The sequence below is a fragment of the Eptesicus fuscus genome, chromosome 7 (assembly GCF_027574615.1).
Source record: "Eptesicus fuscus isolate TK198812 chromosome 7, DD_ASM_mEF_20220401, whole genome shotgun sequence".
NCBI lineage: Eukaryota > Metazoa > Chordata > Mammalia > Chiroptera > Vespertilionidae > Eptesicus > Eptesicus fuscus.
The window spans coordinates 40,599,034-40,620,618 of record NC_072479.1 but is presented as its reverse complement, the minus strand read 5'-3'; the positions used below and the strand labels follow the sequence as shown (position 1 = coordinate 40,620,618).

Sequence of the window (21,585 nt, the reverse complement as noted above, 5' to 3'; positions counted from 1 at the left end):
GCATGCTCTATTTGGTGCTCATCACCCAAAGTCTAGTTCCCTTCCGTTATCATATATATTTGGCCCTCTTTACTCACTTAGCCCTCCCCTAGCTGGTTGTTAACCACCAAACTAATTACATAATATACTAAGTAATCAAGACCTACAGTTTGAAAATAATTGAACTATATCATATCTAAATAACTGCTGCAGTAAAAATAGGGATAAAAGTTGCACTTAGATTATACACTTCAATAAAAACTGTTTCTGGTAATGTAACACAATTTCAAAACAGTAAATTTCCTTATACAGAAGACAATTATCCACTATTCTGAAAACAGGACAAGCAGAAATAAAAATAAAGGGGATCAATAGCTAAATCTATCTAAATGTAAACATGCTTCATTATCTATAATAATAGAGGCATAATATGCTAATCAGACCAGACAGCCGAACGACCTTCCAGATAAAGCCAGAGCTGCAGGGCCAAACCCCTTGCATGAATTTCGTGCCTTGGGCCTCTAGTATTATATAAAGTCCTAACAAATAAAATATATCCACAAGTTAATATATTAAAATCCAATGCCTCTAGGAGGTCTAATTTTCAGGGGAGGGGGAGTAGAATAAACTTTAATGACTGTCAATAAATTATCTTTCTTTTTATCTTTCATTATTGCACTCACCTCAGCAGTTCGTCTTGCTTCTTTGATCATGGACTCCAATCCACCAAAAACACTATTTGTTGATTTGGAAGCCTCTCCATCAGATTCACTGTCATCTGAATCATTCAGTGTTACAACCACTGATTTATGCTTTGGAAGCTGCAAAGACAATATATTTGCTACCCTTGATGACAAAAGTATCTCTATCCTGTTCGTGGCTCTACCCACAATTAGCTGCATGGCCTTGAACAAGTCACTTAACCTCTTCAAATTTCAATCCATAAAAATAATGGGCTCCAAGTAGACAGTCTATGGTTCCTTCTAGTTACACTGCAAAACTGACTTTGTCCCACTCTAGCAATATTGGTTACCTGCCAAAAACATACAATATTCTATATTCTCAGTCTTTAAAAACACTACTATGATCACCTTCTTCATTAAGTTTTATTTTCTCCAGTTTCTATAAAGAACCATAATGCCATCTTTAAATTAACTCTTACAACCGATATAAAAATTAATAATTATAAATAATTATTTTCAAAACATTTTGGCTTTTGCAGTTATAATATAGAGGGTAAGAGACTAACGTTGGTTTACCTAACAGAGGCAAGATTGCAGTTTGGCTTTGCCCCATTTATTTTACTTAAAAGCCATTAGAAAACAAGGCAGAAAAAATTGTCATTTCCATCTCCTTAATAAACATCATAAATTCTTACATTACAGTACAGTCATTAAGTGGAAAAATATGAACAAAGTATAAACCAAGACAGGAAAAATAAAAATTACAATTTGCTAAAAATTAATTGTAGAATAGACAGAAATCCTGAATGGACCAATGTATATAGGAAAAAAACTGAGGCAAGCATACCACTCTGATGAAAATAATGCTTCCCCATAACATTATCATAAACTCCACCATTTTTCAAGTGAAGATGATGAACCCATTTCATTATTAATACATAAAAAATAAATTTGTATTTACATTTGACTTCATATGTGTATATAAATAAACGAGGAGGAGGGAACAAAACAGTGAAACTGCATACAAATTTCTCAAAGGCTGTTTGAATAATAGTAGGATTAAATATTTTGTTTGGTTTTTTTACCGAGATCACAGTTCGTGGAAGACGAGGTCCTCTGTGAAACTTTGGGTTCTGTATCCTAGGCTGAGATACTGTATTAATACTGACTATTGACAGATTGCTTCTTGGCACAGGCTGTGAATTGTTCAGAGCTGGAGGTGAAGGTGGGTCACTATTACTGGATGTTTCCTAAATTTGAAAGAGACAGATATGAAACACTGAAAAAAAAAAAAAAAAAGAAAGAAGAAATTTCTGTTGTCTTTAAAAATCTTGAGCAAATTAGTGCCACACTTATCCCTACTTTATAAAAGCCCAATGAATTCCAAATAACAAGAGAAGGGTAGGGCTTCCAAAAACTTAAGCTCATGAGCACCACCTAGCGGTTCAGGTATCTAAATTACCTCTGGCTTAAAAGCTCTTTTATTTGCTAGAGATTTAAGTAGTTCTTCTCGAAGCAGCATTTCTTCCTCCTCTTCCTCATCTGCAAAGGGTGGTTTTGGCGGCTGTTCTGGATCTTCAGGTGGAAGAGGTGGTAAAGGTGGTACAGGAGGTAGAGGTTCAAGAGAAACACACAATCCTTCCACATAAGGCTGGCTCAAAAGTGGCAAAGACTAGTTATTTTTAAAAAAAAGAAGAAATAATAATCACCATGCAAATTTTACCAATTCCAAATGTTTATCTGTGAAGCATCACTAAATTAGAAAAAGGTAAGCTTTAGGTTATTATTTTAGCTATAAGTGTAAGTATTTGTAAATCTCAAAAACTATCCAAGAATCCAATATTCAGCCATGAAATGTATAATTTTTGCAATAAAAATAAAATCAATATTTGAACATTAAGATAATTATACAAACTTTTCCATTCCTATTCTTATCTTTATTTAGCAATCTAAAGAATAAAAATTTTATAAGGTCTATCTCTCTAGATGACTACCTGAAAGCAAGTAGAGATACTGAAAAACCATGATATTTAAATAAAAATAAAAAATTAGGAACCAGGAATTCTGGAAAATACATAGTACAGAGTATCTTAAGAAATAAGTGCCAGGCACTGGCCAATGCTCAATGGTTAGAGCATCTGCTTGCAGACCTAAGGGTCTCGGGTTCTATTCCTGGTCAAGGGCACAACCTGGGTTGCAGGTTCAATCCCCAGCCCCGGTCAGGGCTCGTGCAGGAGGCAACCAATCGATGTGTCTCTCATCCCATCAATGTCTTTCTCTCTCTCTCTCTTTCTCTCCCCGCTGCCCCTTCCTTTCCACTCTCTAAAAATCAATAATATCAATGGGAAAAATATCCTTTGGTGAGGATTAATGAGAGAGAGAGAAAGAGAGAGAGAGAGAGAGAGAGAGAGAGAGAGAGAGAGAGAGAGAGAGAGAGAGAGAAAAGAAGTGCCAGGAAGACTCTCCACTATCCTCTTAAATCCTTGTGAAATGGCCTGTTAGAGAGTATCTATAAAATAAACTAATTTTCCCAAATTCCCGAGTTTAAATATATTTTTGCTTCAAATACCTTTCAGTATTACTCTTGGCATTTAAAACAGTTCAAGAAAAAAGAAAAATATTTTCTCTCTCTGTGCTCTATATTTCCCTTACCTTATACTTCCTAGAACACCAGATGTCTACCTAGGAACTGTGAAATGGCAAGATTCCCTCTAACCTACTGACAAAGATTCAGTTTGGTCTCTAGGATCTCTCAGTCTAAAAATAACTTTGACTTTGTGATTTCTCCACATTCTTTCTGTTTTTTTCTTTTGAAAAAATCTACCAAATGTATAGCCTGCCAATGAATAATCAACTGCTCAGTCCATAGATTTCATAGCAATTAATTTTGGTAAACAATTCTGATTTTTTTAAAGCTCTCTTCAAACCTAATCATTCATTAATTACATGCCAGTTTTTCAAACAAATTAGAAATTACACAAAGCAACAAAATTTTTTTAGAACTAATATCAATTCTCACTTACAGTAACCTGAGGTGGTGGAGGCAAAGAAATAGATGGTGCTGAAGAAAAATAACCCAATGTACATTCAGTAAAGAATGGCTGTTGCACTGGTGAAGGAGCTGAAAAAAAAATTTTTTTAAGAGTTTAATAACAGAAATACCTCTACATGAATAAATTAAATTTATGTACATTTGGAGAAATTCAAATGCATCTAGGTAGAGTACAAATTAGACTTTCTTAATCTCTAATAAAATCTTTAATCATCAAGAGACCACTTCCACCTATTTAAAATTGTTCTTACATCACCAAAAAGTTAGCCTTTCACTTTGTTCTAATTTTCACCTAATGATGATAACAGGGAATAGAGCAGGAAGGGCTAAAAACATATTTTTTTTTACAAATATACTTTTTAAGGAATAAAACAAAAAATTCCCAAAATTGCCAAAGTGCCCGAACTAAAGGAAAACAGTGATGTGGTGACTCCATTCTTCCCTTCATGTCGATCAAAAAAAGTGAAGAAATTGACTAAGTTGTGTAGAAAGCAAATGGGACTAGAAATAAATTGCCTACTGCATTTAATCAATAAACTATACATTTTTCACATTTTAATAATTCTGAAATAGTTACTGATGCATCCCAGTTAAATTATTAGCATTTCTTCTTTCTTAGTAGCAGATAAAAATAAGGAAATGGTTTCTTAAGACTCAATAAAATATTGCAGATTCAAACTACTCTTGCTACCCAATAATTACACAACCTTAGAGAAAGACTAATGTTTCTTCTTTGTCCCAGTTGTCTCACAAGTCAATATAGACATTACCCATATGATTTGTATGGGGTTGATTTGTGGCCCATTGGAATATACACTGGCCTTTAGAACATTTTACTTCTTAAAAATATCTATAATGAATTTGAAAAAGTTAAAATCTGACAGAGTAGAAAATACATCCTCTGTACAATAATTCTTTTTTACAAAGTACTTTAAAAAGTACAGATCATATTATTATTTTATAGGAATACACAGTATTAATAATATTGTCAACACATGGGAATTACTATGAATTATCTCTAAGAACCTAGAAATAAGAAAATGAAAGATTGACCAAAGAAGAGTTAAATTATAAAATCAAAACATATCATGTAAGATTATCAAACATGAGCCTAAAAACAATAAACATTACCCAAATCAGACTTTGCCTTGTCTCTGATCTAGACACACTAAAAGTAGGATTCTAGTTTGATTTGGTCTCACAAATATAACCACAGGAAGAAATATACTGATCATATGGTCTTATTTAAATAAGTATTCCAGTTCTAAATGCCAAATGCATTCAGCTGTCTGCTTCAGTTTCATGTGTTTTAATTAGTGATAATAGCTATCTCATAGCCCATCACCCCTGAATATCAACTAAAGCAAGTCTCTAGCCCTCCAGGTTAGAGTCACATCTTAGAATATGTAATCTAATTGAGGTACAGCCTGACCAGTTCTAACTAGTCTTTCCTGAGATGCCACTAGTATCACCGTCCATCTCCTAATTCCTACAAAGTATCATCACTGGAAGGAGGAAAAAGGAAGCCTAAAAGCAAGTAAGATCCTTTTGACTAAAATTCAAAATATCTTGGACATAAAGATACTTAAGATCAAAGGTTTGTTCACGTTTGTTTTTTTCATAAAGCAGTATTCTCATCCGTTTTTAAAATCTTCACTTTTTAGACCAAATAGTTAAGCTTAAACACTGAAGAAACAATGGGAAATAAAGGTTAATATTACACATTTGAAATTTGCTCTCAAAGTATTTACAATAACACCTATGGTTGAACAATCCACTAACAAATCTCACGTTCATTACATTTCTTTCAAGGTTTTGGGCAGTTTCAGGACCATTTTCTATTTAATAATTATGAATATGCAAATGTATTAAGCGTTTTAGCTCATACCTGGAGAACTGGTTTCACTATCTGTATCCATAGCAACTTCTTCATAGTTATCATACTGATAAATGCCTCCTCCACTATCAGTTGGTTGCTTATCTAAGGATCGTCTCAGGTCGGGATCTGAAGACTAATTACACAAGATATTTAATTTTACAACATTTCCTTAGTCTATTATTAGAATAGAAATTATAAAACAATTAACAGTTATTTTCTAGGAAACAATATTAAAACTCATGGTGCTCCAGTTAGAGCTTCCTATCACATCTGATTTGGGAAATTCATTGTACATGACAGGTAGTTGATAACTGTCAGATAAAAAATGGAAGCTATCAGGGACTATCTATACATTTTAATAAAATGAAATCCTCCATAGTTAGCTGAGCTACTAATTACCTATCCTATATAATAAAAGGCTAACATGCAAATCAACCGAACTGAGGAACAACCAGTCACTATGACATGCACTAACCACCAGGGGGCAGACACTCGACACAGGAGCTGCCCCCAGGTGGTCAGTGTGCTCCCACAGGGGGCATGCCACTCAGCCAGAAGCTGGGCTCACGACTGGCGAGTGCAGCAGCGATGGCAGGAGGCTCTCCCACCTCTGCGGCAGCACTAAGGATGTCCAACTGACGGCTTAGGCCCGTTAGTCAGACATCCCCCAAGGGCTCCCAGACTACAAGAGGGCAGAGGCCAGGCTGAGGGACTGTCCCCCTGCCCCCCCGCCAAGTACCCAAATTTGTGCACCGGCCTCTAGTTCCTCTATAAAATGACACCTAAATCTTTAATACTTATGGCCTCTCCCAGTATAAAAAACTAGACTAGAAAAGCCCTGACTGGTGTAGCTCAGTTGGTCAGAGTATCATATAATGCACCAAAGGGTCACAGGTTCAATTCCTAGTCAGGGCACATACCTTGGTTGGGGACTCAATCCCCAGTTGCAGGGAGGATGGGAGACAACCAATTGATGTTTCTGTTTCTGTTTCTCTCTCCCTCTCTCCCTCCCTCCCTTCCTCCCTCTCCTTTCTCTCTCTCTCTCCCCCTCCCTCCCTCCCTTCCTCCCTCTCCTTTTCTCTCTCTCTAGAATCAAAGAAAAACATGTCCTCTGGTGAGAATTAAAAGGAAAAAAAACTAAATAAATTCAAGTGTAATATCATCAAAACTGTATTTAGATTATTTCCAAAAAAGTTACATTTTAGCTATAAATTAATAGCTGAAAACTAGAAACTTTTGGTCGATCTATTTGCATATTTTCTTTTTTACTTCTTACAATATCACTCACAGAGATGGTTTATAACAAACTAAAAACTAGCAAAACCTATACAGATGGATATAGGAGTAATGTGCAAATACAGTATTTTTCTCTAAATGAAGATTCTATCAAAGTGTTTTTTAGAAGTTCAAATTTACAAATTCCTTGCTTAAGAAAATGAAACTCCTGATCCCTAGAATTAAAGAGCTCTTCCTCTTAATAGCACCTCTTTTCTTCTTAGTACATTCACAAGTGTAGTCTCAAAGCTCAGAGTTCTAAAAATTATCACTGATAATAGCACTAGATCAGGTGGGGGAGGGGCGCAATAGTAAGATATGTACAAATATAATACCTTAATAAAAAAAAATATATATATAGCACTAGATCAATATCAAATTTCCGATATACTTCCTGACACCATCCATAAAAGAGAATTAGTCATTCAGTCATTATCAATGATTCATATATACTAAAGGCTCACAAATGCTTGATAACTAAACAGCCACTAAGGTGCCCGGCTAGCGTGGCTCAGTGGTTGAGCATCAACCTATGAATCAGGAGATCACAGGGTTCAATTCTCAGTCAGGGCACATGCCTAGGTTTGGGCTCAATCCCCAATAGGGGGCGTGCAGAAGGCAGCCAATTAATGATTCTCTCTCATCACTGATGTTTCTCCCTCTCTCTTTTTCTCCCTCTCCCTTCCTCTCTGAAATCAATAAAAATATATATAAAAGTAAATATATAAATAGCCACTAAGGCTATTACTATATGATGATTTAACTTTCTTTAAAATAGTCTACCAATTAAGCATGACACATTTCTAACTCTACATTACTAAATAATAAAAAATCAATGAAATTCTGCCCTGTACTTAGGTAGCAGCCATTTTAGAATAAGTCCTCACTACAATTTAGTAATCCTACTTTCATTTAACTAGAAATGATAAAAAAGCTAAATGTAGGATTTGCTAACCATGATTTTAGTCTTTCTTTTATTTCTTCTATTTTCAACACCTATAACATAAAAGATTCATTTTCAATTACAACCTACCTTTCCTTCTCACCAAAAACAGTTATTTATATAACAAGCTGTATCAAGCACAAGAACTTTATGTTTCTCAGTTGATCGAATCTATGCAATAAAATGGTAAGGACACTAAAATTTGAAGAGTGCTTTGATTTCATATTCTTACACTCCTTACTTTACTTCTTGAACGCCTCTTTCCACCAACCAATTTCATGAATCGATTGTACTGCTCTTCCTGATTTGAGAGATCTCGAATTTTTCTGATTTCTTCCTCTCTTTTCCTTCTCTCTTCTTCTTCAGCTTGTTTCCGCAGTTCCTCTTCTTTCAGTCTTTCCTGTTCTTTTTGTTGTTGTAGTTTCTTCCATGCCTTTGTTTGCTGCTTCCTCAATGCTTGTTTAGCTTTAAATGAAAAATGTAGAAACATCAGTCTCTATCAGAGTTAAAATTTTCTCTGATAAAAGAAAACAAGAGCTTTAAAAATAATTTTCATTAATGCATATATACACTGAGAGGCCAGATTATGATCTGAAAGCATAATAACCTGGCCACTCAGTGTGTATGTATGTATATATATATATGTATGCATGTGTGTGTGTGTGTATGTGTATGTGTGTGTATGTATGTATGTGTGTGTGTGTGTGTGTATATATATATATATATTTATTTATTTTAGAGGCCTGGTGCATGAATTCGTGCATGGGTGGGGTCCGGCCAGCCTGGCCAGGGGGAGGAAACATGGGTGGTTGGCCAGCCAGCCTGCTGGTCGAACTCCTGGTCGAGGAGACAATTTGCATATTAGCCTTTTATTATATAGGATATACATTGAGTGGCCAGATTATCATGCGTTCAGAGATCATAATAATCTGTTATGATCTCTGAACGCATAATAATCTGGCCACTCAGTGTACTTCTCTTGAGTACCTCATTTATTTGATATCAAAGATACTGTAAATCGTGCACCTGATCAGTTTTCCCCTTTGCACTGGCTGATAGAAAGCTCAGGGCAAATAGGTGGTTGATCTCCAGCAAAAGTCTAGAATACTTTTGGTATTTATGTGTTTGTAGTGAGATACAAATACACTGAGTGGCCAGATTATTATGCATTCAGAGATCATAATAATCTGGCCACTCAGTGTATATATGTAGCTATTCCTCAGTTCTGTTTACATAGGATTGTCCTCCATTCAAGGCCATATAATTCTCCACACTCAAAACTTTCTGACTTAAAATCTAGACACTATACTGATATACAAAATCATTTAAAAGAATTTAACAAAAATGATCACCTGTAGTGCTAACTTTTTTGGCCGAATGTGTTTTTGTACTGGTTTTAACTTTTTGCGGTACGGTTTTCATCTTAGTCAATTTTTCTTTGCTTTCTTTCATCACCTGCTGTTCTTTTTGTTGCCATTTTTTACTGGCTGACTGAAGAGCCAAAAGACGAAGTTGTAGTTCAGATAGTTCCTCTTCATCTTCTCCAAGTTTCTTTAAAAAAAAAAAGTTGCAACTTTTAAATTTAAACATTTCACCAAGTCAAATCTTTTATATGATCAAAATTTAATGTTGGTTCTAAGGCAAATATTTAAATGGCAAATATAAATAAAGGAAACAAGATTACTTACCATAGTCCTAGACCCTAATTTAGTCATTATAATACAAACAGAAGATCAATTTGTACATATGTTCATGTGTAGTGTTGGAGGGAAAGGATACAACTGATGAAACAGGATAATACAAAAAAAAGAAGGCCTTGCCCGTGTAGCTCAGTAGGTTGGGTATTGTCATATGCATCAGGAGGCAGCCAGTTCAATTCCTGGTCAAGGTCACATGCCCGGGTTGCAGGCTCGATCCCCAGTAGGGGGCATGCAGGAGGCAGTGGATCAACGTTGAACTCTTTAATCGATGTTTCTCTCTCTCTCTCCCTCCCCTTCTCTCTAATAATCAATAAACTATTCTTAAAATATAAAAGGAAAGTTAAGGGTTAGAGATTAGCATTTAACTGGGCTTTCCAAACAAAAAGAATAAAAATCTAGAAGCCAGTGAACTAAAAAAAAAAAAAAATTTCAATCCAGGATCCAGGAGACATAAGGAATGAAGAATAAAGTGATCATCATGTGAGTAATATAGAGAACTGGTACACTGAAAGTCAAGATTCAAAGTTGCAAACTTTAAAAATATATGTACTTTATAACTGTATAGTGTTGAAAAAATATGTAAAGACTTGCTTATATTTGAACATTACATGTGCTAAACCTATAAATATTTATCTGAATATTTAAAACTAGAGGCCCGGTGCACAAAAAGTCGTGCACTCAGGGGGTGGGGGATCCCTCAGCCTGGCCTGCGGTTTCTTCTAGTCTGGGACTCCTCAGGGGATGGCCCGCTCCCTGAGGGATCGGGTCTAAACAGGCAGGTGGACATCCCTCTGGCAGCCCAGGAGCCTTTGGGGGATGTTCGACTAATAGCTTAGGCCCGCTACTCACGGGGAGCAGGCCTAAGCCTTTAGTAAGATATCCTTACTGCTGCCACAGAGGCAGGAGAGGCTCCTGCCACTGCTGCTGCACTGGCCAGCCATGAGCCGGCTTCTGCCTGAGCAGTGCTCCCCCTGTGGAAGCACACTGACCACCAGGGGCAGCTCCTGCGTTGAGTGTCTGCCCCCTGGTGGTCACTGCGCATCATAGCGACCAGTAGTTCCCAGTCGTTCTGCAGTTAGGGTCAATTTGCATATTACCCTTTTATTATATAGGATATTTTAAACACCCAAGACTTTTCTTCAGAAAAGCTAAAACAAGAAGACAGGTTCAGAGCAAATGTCTGAGAACTTTTTTCCGATTGAAAATACCTCTTTTGAGACAATTTTATAAATTAAATTCTATACATTTTAGCTAAAATATAACTGAAAATGTCAGGCAATCTAAGCAGAGGTTCTTAATTGGAGTGCATGAATTTGCATGGGAATAAGGTAAGAGGTTTGGTTCTTCGGCCACCCCACCCCTTAAAAGTTAAATGCAAAATTGTATATGTTTTTTCTTTATGTGTTTGTATGGAGGAAGAGGCAAAAAAAATCACAAGTCTAAGACTTAAAAGGTCAAAGATCACTTATCTAGTAACTTTTTAAAAAAATACTAGTATGTTCTTACTGATTTTTAGATAGAGAAAAAGGGAGAGGGAGAGAGAGAGAAACATCTATGAGAGAGACACATTGATCTGCTGCCTCCTGCATGCCCCCTACTGGGGATCAAGCCCACAACCCAGGTATGTGCCCTGACCGGGAATCAAACCAGGGACCTCCTGGTCTTTGAAATGACGTTCAATTCACTGAGCCACACCACCTGGGTTCTAATAACTTCTTCTTATAGGTGAATTGTAATTACATTTTTTCCTAAAACCCAATTAAATTATTTAATTCTTAAGCATAAAGAAACAGTAGTTCCTATATCAACAGGTTTCACCCTTACATGAACTATTATAAATCCCTAACTGAACTACCATTACTTCAGTTTATACAAACCAATATATAGTTACCTTTCCCACTATTTGGAAATACATGTAAAAAATGAGTTTTAAAATGATTATGATTCTTTTTTACTCTATAGTCACTTAAACATACCAAATTCTACTGCTTAGTACTAAAGTTCTAGAGCCATGCTGTCCAATATAGTAGCAATGAGTCACATCTGGCTGCTTAAATTTAAATAACCAAAACTGAATACAAAATTAAGTTCCTCAGCCACATAATAATCATTTCAAGTGTTTAACAGCCACATGTGGTTAATACCTACCATATTAAAGACTACAGATATAGAACATTTCCATTATTATAGAAAATTCTATTAGATTTTGGACAGTACTGATCTGGAGAGTTTAAAATAAAGCTATCATCACTGTTCCATTGAGACTTAAAAGTCTTTCATTACTTTTTGCAACTACTCCTTTTAGAATAAAAGAAACCACTGATTCTACCGTGCAACTATATGCTATTTAAAGGAGCTATTTGATCAGCAAGAAGGGCAATGAACTTCATTCAACTCTTTGCTCTGACATTTAAGTCCTATGTAACTATAAGCAAGTCACTTAACCTGTATAATGTCAACTTACTTTACAAAATTGCTGGGAAGATATTCAAAAACATATACACATATATATGCATTAATGTGCATGTGTTCCGTGTGTATCTGTTATATTATCATCCTTAAATTCAGGACCACCTCTTTCCTAAAGCTCCTAGGCTCTTTGCATCATTACCATTTACTCATAAAAACTAGCTGAAATATTAAATGCAGCTATTTCCAGATCTCTAATTCAACAACAACAACAACAAAAGGCATGGATTATTAACTGCCTATTAAATGTTAAACACAGTGTTTGATGCCTCTGTATTTTATCCTGTGGAACCTCACAACAAACCCAGAGAACAGATGACATTAAACTCATTTTGTAAAGAAGAAAACCAGAGGCAAGCAAAGACTTACACAAGATCAGTCAGCTGCATAGCCAGCGTGCCTCAGTGGTTGAGCGTTGACCAATGAACCAGAAGGTCCCAGTTTGATTACCAGTCAGGGCACATGCCCAAGTTGAGGGCTCAATCCCCAGTGTGGGGCATTGCATTGCAGGAGGCAGCCGAAAGGTTTGTCTAACTCTGAAGCTTTCCCACACAGGATAATGCCTCCCATAATTAAAAAAGAAAATTATCTGAATGAAAATTAAGTTTCAACAAACAAAGAGAGCAATCTAAGGAAATAAATAACACTTTAATTAAACACAATTTAATTGAACCCAGTGGAAAAATACTCCAAGATGTCTATCCATATTTTCTTATCTTTAAGCTTATGTCCAAATAAAGATATCACAATGATGAAAGTAAATTAGTGGAAAGCAAGACAATTTCCCTTTCGAAAGTACAGAGTAAAGCAGTACAACAGTCAGTCTTACAGAGCTATCCAATTCCACAAAGTAGTATCTTACCTTTTCAGATAGGATATCTGAGGCACTAAGTCGTCTTGCTAAATTTTGTTCCTTATCTTCTAATCCTTTAAAACAAAACAGCATACTTTGAAGGAACTATAATCAACTTAAAATAAATGCTATATAATGTTTGATATTAATTATTTTAAAGGGTCTCATTTTCTCAATCTCTCAAGCAAAAGAATATTGTTAGAGAAAATTAAAATCTGACAAAACTTCTCACATTGGTCTCATTTCTAAAAGTTAGAAAGCTAGTGGTTCAAAATATTAAATTATAAACTAAAAGCCCATTTTGATAAAAAGATTTTTAAACGAAAAATAATTATTATGAGAACTACAGAAGTAGACAGCAAAGCTTCATTATAAAATATATAATACACATTGATAAAATATAATTAATTCAGACCTCTAAATGAAATGAACTCAACATTTAGAGATTGTATTGGATTTATACACCACAGAAATGGTCCTCCATCTAGAAAAGCATCAGCACAAGTAGGTTTAGTACCAATAAAATTAAATCCAACCAACATTTTTCCAGAATTCTAGCCTTGGGCCGAGATTTCTGAAAAAGTTATTTACAAAATCTTATTTATGCATTATCTAACCTATAACTGCTCAACAATAAAGTTACACACAATGAAGTTATAGTATATTTACAATAGCATTGAGATACACTTCTGAAGCTAAAAGAGAGTCTTTCCTCAAGATAACACAAATGAAGTCTAAAGTCTAAGTTTAGTTTTCCCCCCTCATCTGTCAGTGTTCCAAACATCCTAACTTGATTGCCTAAGACCTACTGGTAAAAGAACAGGCAATTTATTCAACAAATGGAGAAATTACTGAACAAGTACACTAGACAAAGTAAGTAGAAGGAAAATCACCAAATAAGCTAAATTTAAGGCTTATTTTGAAAATGTGAATTTGTTGCAACATGACTGATACATTAGAAAATAATTTGAGCATAATACAAATTTCATGTTTGCTTAAGTGTGATTTGTCTCCTAGAAACACTGAGAATGCATAAAACTAACCCCCTGGTGATCCAAGCCATGTAGGAATACATAAACCCCACAAACTTTGAGCATCTACTAACTACTTCAGTTCACTGTGTATGTTATCAGCCACATTCATCCATATCTGGTGTAACAGCTTACTATCCAAATTCAGATAACCTTCCTTGCTCTACTTTATAATCCTACCTAATAAAATGGTAATATGTAAATTACCATCACTCCGCTACGCCCACGATTGGGCCAGCGGGAGGCGCAGGGGGCGGGACTCGGGGTGGCCGGGGTGGCCGATTGGGCCAGCAGCGGCGGGAGCTCAGCGTCTGCGCCATGGCTGTGCTGCGGGACAGAAGGGGCCTCTGGGGCAGCGAGCTCACGTCCCGCCGCAGACCATCAAAAGCAGGGGAGCTGGGTGCCTGTCTGCTCCGGCACCAGCGGACAGGCACCCAGCTCCCCCGCGATCGAAAGCGAAAGCGTGTAGGGGACCCTACACGTGCATGATTCAATCATGCACTGGGCCTCTAGTAATTCATAAGCTGAAAATCTTCCACACACATTTTAGGTCTTTTTCAAAGTAAAATGACATTTATTGTATTATTTGAAGCATTTTTTTTTACCCCTTTTAACATGTACAGCTGCACTACAATTTTTATGAGGTTCCTATTTTTTTTCATGTGTCACTGACACAGTTTTTAAATTTTTCTCTAATTCCATTTTGTTCATAAACCCTGTGGTTTTTATTGTGCAAATTATGTAGTGTAGTGATTTATAGGAATGCATGTCACATTACAGCAAAATTGAACATACTTCAAAGAATACTAAAATGAAAAAAAATAAAGACATAAACAGACTTTCAGTAATAAGTGTAGAAAGCACTGAACTTTGCTCCTACATGAGAAGCCTATTAGTTGATGAGGATCTATCTTATCTATAACTGGTGGCAGCATCCTCCTTTAAAGTAGCATAGAGGCAAGTATACAAACCATAAATTTCACACTATAAATTTAACTTTACACAAAGAGTATAAAAGCAGGTTATTGTTTAAAACCAAGCATATAGTTAATCACCAGTGTCATGTGTCTACCAATAAAATGTGTCTCTACAATAAAATTATTTCAATTCTCAATACTTCCAAAATGAATGCAGTATTTTAAAAATGATTACATGGTATCCTAAACTGAGCTAGAGACAGTCATCATGATATAGGTGGTAGTTAAAACCATAATAATTGAAAACACCCCAGAAAAATGGAACACGGAGGACATCAACAGTTAAGTTACCAAGAAAATTTTTTTTAAATATATTTTATTGATATTTTACAGGGAGGAAGAGAGAGGGATAGAGAGCCAGAAACATCGATGAGAGAGAAACATCGATCAGTTGCCTCTTGCACACCCCCCACTGGGGATGTGCCCGCAACCACGGTACATGCCCTTGACCGGAATCGAACCTGGGACCCTTGAGTCTGCAGGCTGACGCTCTATCCACTGAGCCAAACCGGTTTCGGCTACCAAGAAAATTTTTAAAGAAAACTCAGAAAATTGTAAGAAATTCCAGATGTGTATGGTATCACAGAAACCCCAAAATTTCAAGATTAGTAAGAAAAACATCACTGAATATAGATCTCAAAGGTCATAATGATCCTTTGAGAATATGTATAAAATAAATTATACCAAGAATTTGCTCAAGAATCATTCAAAATAAAAACCAAAGTTCTTACAAGGCTCTGCAAGATCTATCCCTATGATCTTTGACCTCTTCTCTCCCACTATTCATCCCCCTCACTCTCTCTTTTTTTAAAAAATATGTTACTAATTTTCAGAGAGGGGAAGGGAGGGGGACAGAGAGATAGAAACATCAATGAGCGAAAAGCATTGATTGGCTGTCTCCTGCACGCCCCCTATTGGTGATCAAGCCTGCACAGGCACATGCCCTGACTGGAAGTCAAACTACTGACCTCTTGGTTCATGGATAGACATTCAACCACTAAGCCACACAAGCCGGCACTCTCTCTCCTTTAGTGGCATAGGCCTCCCTGTTATTCCCCAAATAATCCAGGTAACCCTCTGCCTTAGGGTCATTATTCTAGTTCAGCGATTTTCAGCTGGGGTACCACAAGAATTCTTAAAGCATGTGATACCTGATTGCTTAGTCAGGGGCACCGACCTCTCTTCCTTTAGATTGTCAAATAAAAAAATAATAACAGCCAACTCAACAACAGCCATTCTGTATGAATTAATCAAAATTATACCTATTTTTTGGTCAGATCAGCAAAAAATATATTTTCTGATGTGCTGCAGAATTTTAGTAATTAGTTTATGTGTGTCATATGATGAAAAAGATGGAAATTCGCTGTCCTAGTTCAGTGATTCTCAAACTTTAGGAGGTATTAGAATCAACAGGAAGGCTTGTTAAATATAGATTGCTGGGCCCCACTTCCAGAGTTTCCAATTCAGTATTTGGAGTAGGGTCTGAGAGTATGCATTTCTATAAAGTTCCCAGTTAATGCTGGTACAAGGACCACAGTAAAAGAAAAAAATCACTGCTCTAGCTATTCATTCTATTTGCCTAGAAACCTCTTCCTCCTGATATCCATTTGGCTATTTCCTCAGCGTCTTCAAAACTTCTGTGTTTAAATCTCATCTTCAAATTCAGGCCTCCTAATCACTCATTAATACCCCAACCTGGCCCTAGCTGATTTGGCTCCGTGAACATATCATCGGCCTATGGACGGAAGGGTCCCGGATTTGACGACGGTCAAGGGCAAGTACCTCAGTTGCAGGCTCCTCCCTGGGCTCATGCAGGAGGCAACCAATCAGTGTGTTTCTCTCACACTGATATTTCTCTCTGTCTTTCCCTCTCTCTTCCACTGTCTCTAAAACTCAATGGAAAAATATCCTTGGGTGAGGATTAAAAAATAAAAAAATACTGCAACCTGTACCCGCTACCCCATCCTACTTACCCTCTACAGTTTCTCTCTTTCTAAAACTGTTATTATTGTCTCCCTTTCTAAAATGCAAGACCATGAAGGCATAAATTATTGACTATTTTGTTCAGTGATGTAGTTCCAAGAGCCTAGAATAAAGTGCTCCATTAATTTTTGAATGAATGAAATGAAAAAAAAAAAGAATAAAAATGAAAAATGAATTCCACAATTAGCTCAACGTAACCTTGCCATGAGTAGTCTCAGTATTCTAGTAAGGATGGAAAAGCAGACTGCACTGGGTTAAGAAAGCATAAGCAGTAAAATGAAAAGAGTCAGCAAACGCTCGCTCTTTCCAGAAGTCTGGTTAAAAAGACAAGTTAAAGGAGAATGCAGGATGGGGAGGAGGAAATGTTTAAATTTTGGGATGGAACTCTAAAATATGATTATAATAAAAACCCATTAAGAGAAAGTGGTTAAAGATTAATCAAAATACACAGAGCAAGGTCCAAAGAAGGTGGGAGAAGTTAGAGTCAGGAATACAGGTTAAAACAAAGTGGCCATAAATGAGAAGAAGTACCACTTTTTCAGAGTGGAGAAACTGGAGTGAAAATCAGTATGAATATATAAGTTTACAGTCAGGAAGTGAGAAGTTGGAAGTTGAATGAGATCACTTGAAGTAGAGATAAGCTCATAGGCTGACAATAGAGATAAAGGCTGAGTAAAAGCCTGAAAAATGATGATGGTTTAGAAGAGCTGAGAGAAATGAAAAAAAAAAAGGAAAAAAAGATGACCAATAATTTTGAAGGTTTGATTGCAGAGCTGAGTCTTGCTGAAGATTGGAAGAGAAAATGCTTAAGTAGAAATACTGCAACTTATTGATTCAGATAAGTTTTATTCTTTTTGATTTTCACCCAATAACTCATTTATACTGCTGCCAGTTATTTTCCTAAAACAGATACCTGATCTCATTATTTTCCTGTTTAAAAATATCTGACTGCCCACTTGATACTTAAAGAAACTCTAAATTCTTTAGCAAGCCCTGGCCTGATAGCTCAATTGGTCCTCATTCCCAATCAGGGCACATATGAGAATCAGCCAATGAATGCACACATAAGTGGGACAACAAATTGATGGTGTTTTATCCTCTCTCCCTTCTTCTCTCTCTAAAATCAATAAATCAGAAAAATAAATAGTAAATTCTTTCACAAGATATTCAAGGCCCTTCATTATCCAATCTCACCTATCCTTTTGTAAATTCATATCTAACCACTCTTAGAAATATACCATGTAGCCCACATTGCACCCATAATCCACTATCTTTTAAAAGATCTGTAACTTCATCTGCTTATTCGGTTCATCTGACTTCCCAAGTGGAAAAATTCCAACTCATTCCATAACTATGAAAATTTCCTAAACCCAAGTAGGATATTTTTTATCCTTCCTCGATGTTACTGCAGGCTTCCATACATAAATTTTTATTATACTCTATGGTACTTATGTGTGTCTTTTCTATCCCACTGGATTATACTTTTCAAAACTGTCTTCTGGAATCATGGTATTAAAGGGGGGGGGGGGAGCGGCGGGGGGAATGTCCCTAAGAATGTGTAACAAAATCAGTCACCACTCAGGTTTGCAGCCAACTTTATACCATATGGATGGCCTTGAAAACTTCAAATATAAAGTGGTCTGAGAGCAAAAGTCCACTCAAGTGCCTGGCAGCAGCAAAAGCAAATCCTCTCCGGGGAATCCAACTTTGTGTCAGGCCTCAAAAAACTCCCACCAAAAAAATTCAAAGAAAAATGAGCAACTCGTTTAAAAAAAAATGAATCACCAAGTATTCAAGAAAAGGAAGTGCCAAAAACAAGAAACATCAGAGACAGCAAACATCAGAAATCAGACCCACAAAGACCTCAGATACAAGAAATTAGCAGGCAAAGGAGAGAATCAAAACAAAACAAACCTATGGTTAACATGTTTAAAGAAATAAAGATAGGGGTGAATTAAAAATGGCAGCAGAGTAAGTGGATGCTGCACGGACAGGCTCCCAGGAACAAACTGGAATTACAAGTAAAATACAGAAAAACTTCCTGAATAATCAACAGAAAACTTGCAGGAGAGAACCCTGATACCCGAGTTCTGAAAGTGGAGACCTCACGGAGACTGATTTATTTTGTATAGTGTAAAAATAAATAAATAAATATTTTTTAAAAAGAAAAGAAATAGATACATTAGAAAAAATAAGCAAAGAAAACTAAAAAGAATGAGCCAAGTGATCTGAAAACAAAATAAAAATAAAATACTAAAATAAAACCTGTAACTGAAATTTAAAACTCAATAATTAGGCTTAAGGCTGATCAGACACAGACACAGATAAAGAGATAATCAGTGAACTAAAAGATATAAAAAATGGCATTTCAGAGACTGTAGCAGAGTTATAAAGAGATAGGAACTTAAGAGAAATTAAGGGAAAAGGAAGATAAAGTGAGATGATTTAATACAATACACATCTACACAGTTTTGGAAAAGAAAGAGAATGGAACAGTATTTTAAGAGAGAACAAGTTTTCAGAATCAATAAAAACAAAAAGCACAACATATCCCAAACTAGATAAATAAAAAGAAAACTACAATCAACACATTGTGATGTGTTAAACTACAGAATACTAAGACAAAAATAGGATCTTTAAAGCAATCAGAAAAAAATCGATTACCTTCAAACTAGGATTTTCAAAATCAATAATGGAAGCCAAAAAAATATCTTCAATAGGTTGAGCCCAGCCGGCGTGGCTCAGTGACTGAGCATCAAACTATGAACCAGGAGGTCACAGTTTGATTCCGTGTCGGGGCACATGCCTGGGTTGTGGTCTCAATCACCAGTGAGGGCATGCAGGAGGCAGCCGATCAATGATTCTCTCTCATCATTGATGTTTCTCTCTCCCTCTCCCTTCATCTCTGAAATCAATAAAAATATTTTTTTAAATGTTGAAAATATAATTAACCAACCTAGAATTCTAAACCTAGGAAAATTATTTTTAAAAGAGGGCAAACAGAAATAAGTTTTTCACCCAGCAAACACACATTAAAGGAATTTTTTTTAATCCTCAACTGAGAATATTTTCCCATTGATTTATAGAGAAAGTGGAAAGGAGGGAGGGAGAAGGGGGGGAGGGAGGGGAAGAGAGGGGAGAGAGGGGGGGGGGGGGGGGGGCGGGGAGGGGGGGGACATCGATGTGAGAGAGGCACATGGATTGGTTGCCTCTGGCACCTGCCAGACTAGGGCGGAAACAGAACCTGCAACCCAAGTATGTGCCCTTGATTGGGAATCGAACCCGAGGCATTTCGGTGCTAAATGAAAATTTTTAAATGTATTTTAAACATATGGGACTCTAGGCATAGAAGAAAGAATGAGCAAATAAAATGTTAAATAGATGGGCAAAGCTAGACAAATACTGGCCCTTGTATATCAGGAAGAGGGTTAATTTTAAACATTGATAAGAATTCATGTTACAACTACTAAAGGATACATTATGATAACAGAAACTTAGTAACTAACCTTCAAAGTAGTAAAAAAGGTTATACAAAAAATAATCAAGAGTCCAAGAAACAAAATACAAAGGAAATCCAAGTATCAGTAATCATGAAAAAAAGGTGAATGAACTACATGTTCTAGTTAAAAGACTAAGACTGTTAGACTAAATTACAAATGAAATCCAGCTCTATACTATGCACAAATGACATCTGAGACATGATGTATAGAAACACTGGAAGAATGAAAAATACTATAAAAGCATTATCAAGAGAAAGATGGTGTGGCTATAAATATAGACAAAAATAGCCTTTTAGGCAAAAACATTATAAAGAAGGTCACTACATGATATTGAGAATAATAAGTCAATTCCCCAGCCTCAAAGTACTTAAAGCAAGCACTGAAAAACATTAGAATAGTGGCAGGTTTTAACAAACTTCTCAGTAATAGATCAAGCAGATCAGAAAATGAAGGAAGATATGAACATAAAAAGCTTAATCTAACAATCCATATGTTTCTTTCAAACATATACATAACAGTTTTAAAAATCTGTTATATGTTAAACCAGTATTGGGCAACCTTTTGAGCTTGGTGTGTCAAACGTCGCCAAAAAACTGAGCATAACTCGGGTAGTGTGTCACTTTGAGGAAAAAACTAACTCCAAGACTCTAGTCGCAAATGTTTCATCCACAGGAGCAGCAAATGTTTCATCCTCGGCATGCGGCCGCGTGTCATCAGAAATGGCTACGCATGTCAGTGCTGACACGTGTGTCATAGGTTCGCCATCACTGTGTTAAACAATAAAGAAAGTCTATACAAGTATTTTCAAAAGACTGGTATTATACACTGAGTGGCCAGATTATTATGATCTCTAAACACATAACAATCTGGCCACTCAGTGTGTGTATATATATATTAGAGGCCCGGTGCATGAATTTGTGCATGGGTGGGGTCCAGTCAGCCTGGCCAGGGGAGGGGACATGGGCGGTTGGCTGGCCTGTCTGCTGGTCGAACTCCTGGTCAAGGGGACAATTTGCATATTAGCCTTTTATTATATAGGACTAGAGGCCCAGTGCATGATTGAATCATGCACGTGTAGGGTCCCCTACACGCTTTCGCTTTCGATCACGGGGGAGCTGGGTGCCTGTCCGCTGGTGCACCAGGCCTTTCAGAAGCCTCCGGTGTGGACAGGCACCCAGCTCCCCCCGCTTTTGATGGTCCGCAGTGGGACATGAGCTCGCTGCCCCAGAGGCCCCTTCTGTGCCACAGCACAGCCATGGCA

At 36.6% G+C, this 21,585-nt stretch overlaps 1 protein-coding gene across 2 annotated transcripts in view; it reads right to left on the bottom strand.

Annotated features, from left to right (window-relative positions):
- Positions 1-21,585, bottom strand: part of ZFC3H1 (zinc finger C3H1-type containing) — a 66,486-nt gene that overhangs the window by 32,684 nt on the left and 12,217 nt on the right. Inside the window, exons 3-10 of one of the 2 annotated variants that reach the window (XM_028131172.2) lie at positions 12,843-12,907; positions 9,164-9,362; positions 8,044-8,276; positions 5,603-5,726; positions 3,686-3,783; positions 2,125-2,334; positions 1,748-1,912; positions 663-800 (exon numbers count right to left, since the gene is read on the bottom strand). In XM_028131172.2, the coding sequence (XP_027986973.2) occupies positions 663-800; positions 1,748-1,912; positions 2,125-2,334; positions 3,686-3,783; positions 5,603-5,726; positions 8,044-8,276; positions 9,164-9,362; positions 12,843-12,907 (1,232 nt within the window). The remainder of the gene's footprint in view (positions 1-662; positions 801-1,747; positions 1,913-2,124; positions 2,335-3,685; positions 3,784-5,602; positions 5,727-8,043; positions 8,277-9,163; positions 9,363-12,842; positions 12,908-21,585) is intronic. The other variant, XM_008155548.3, reaches the window with a different exon arrangement.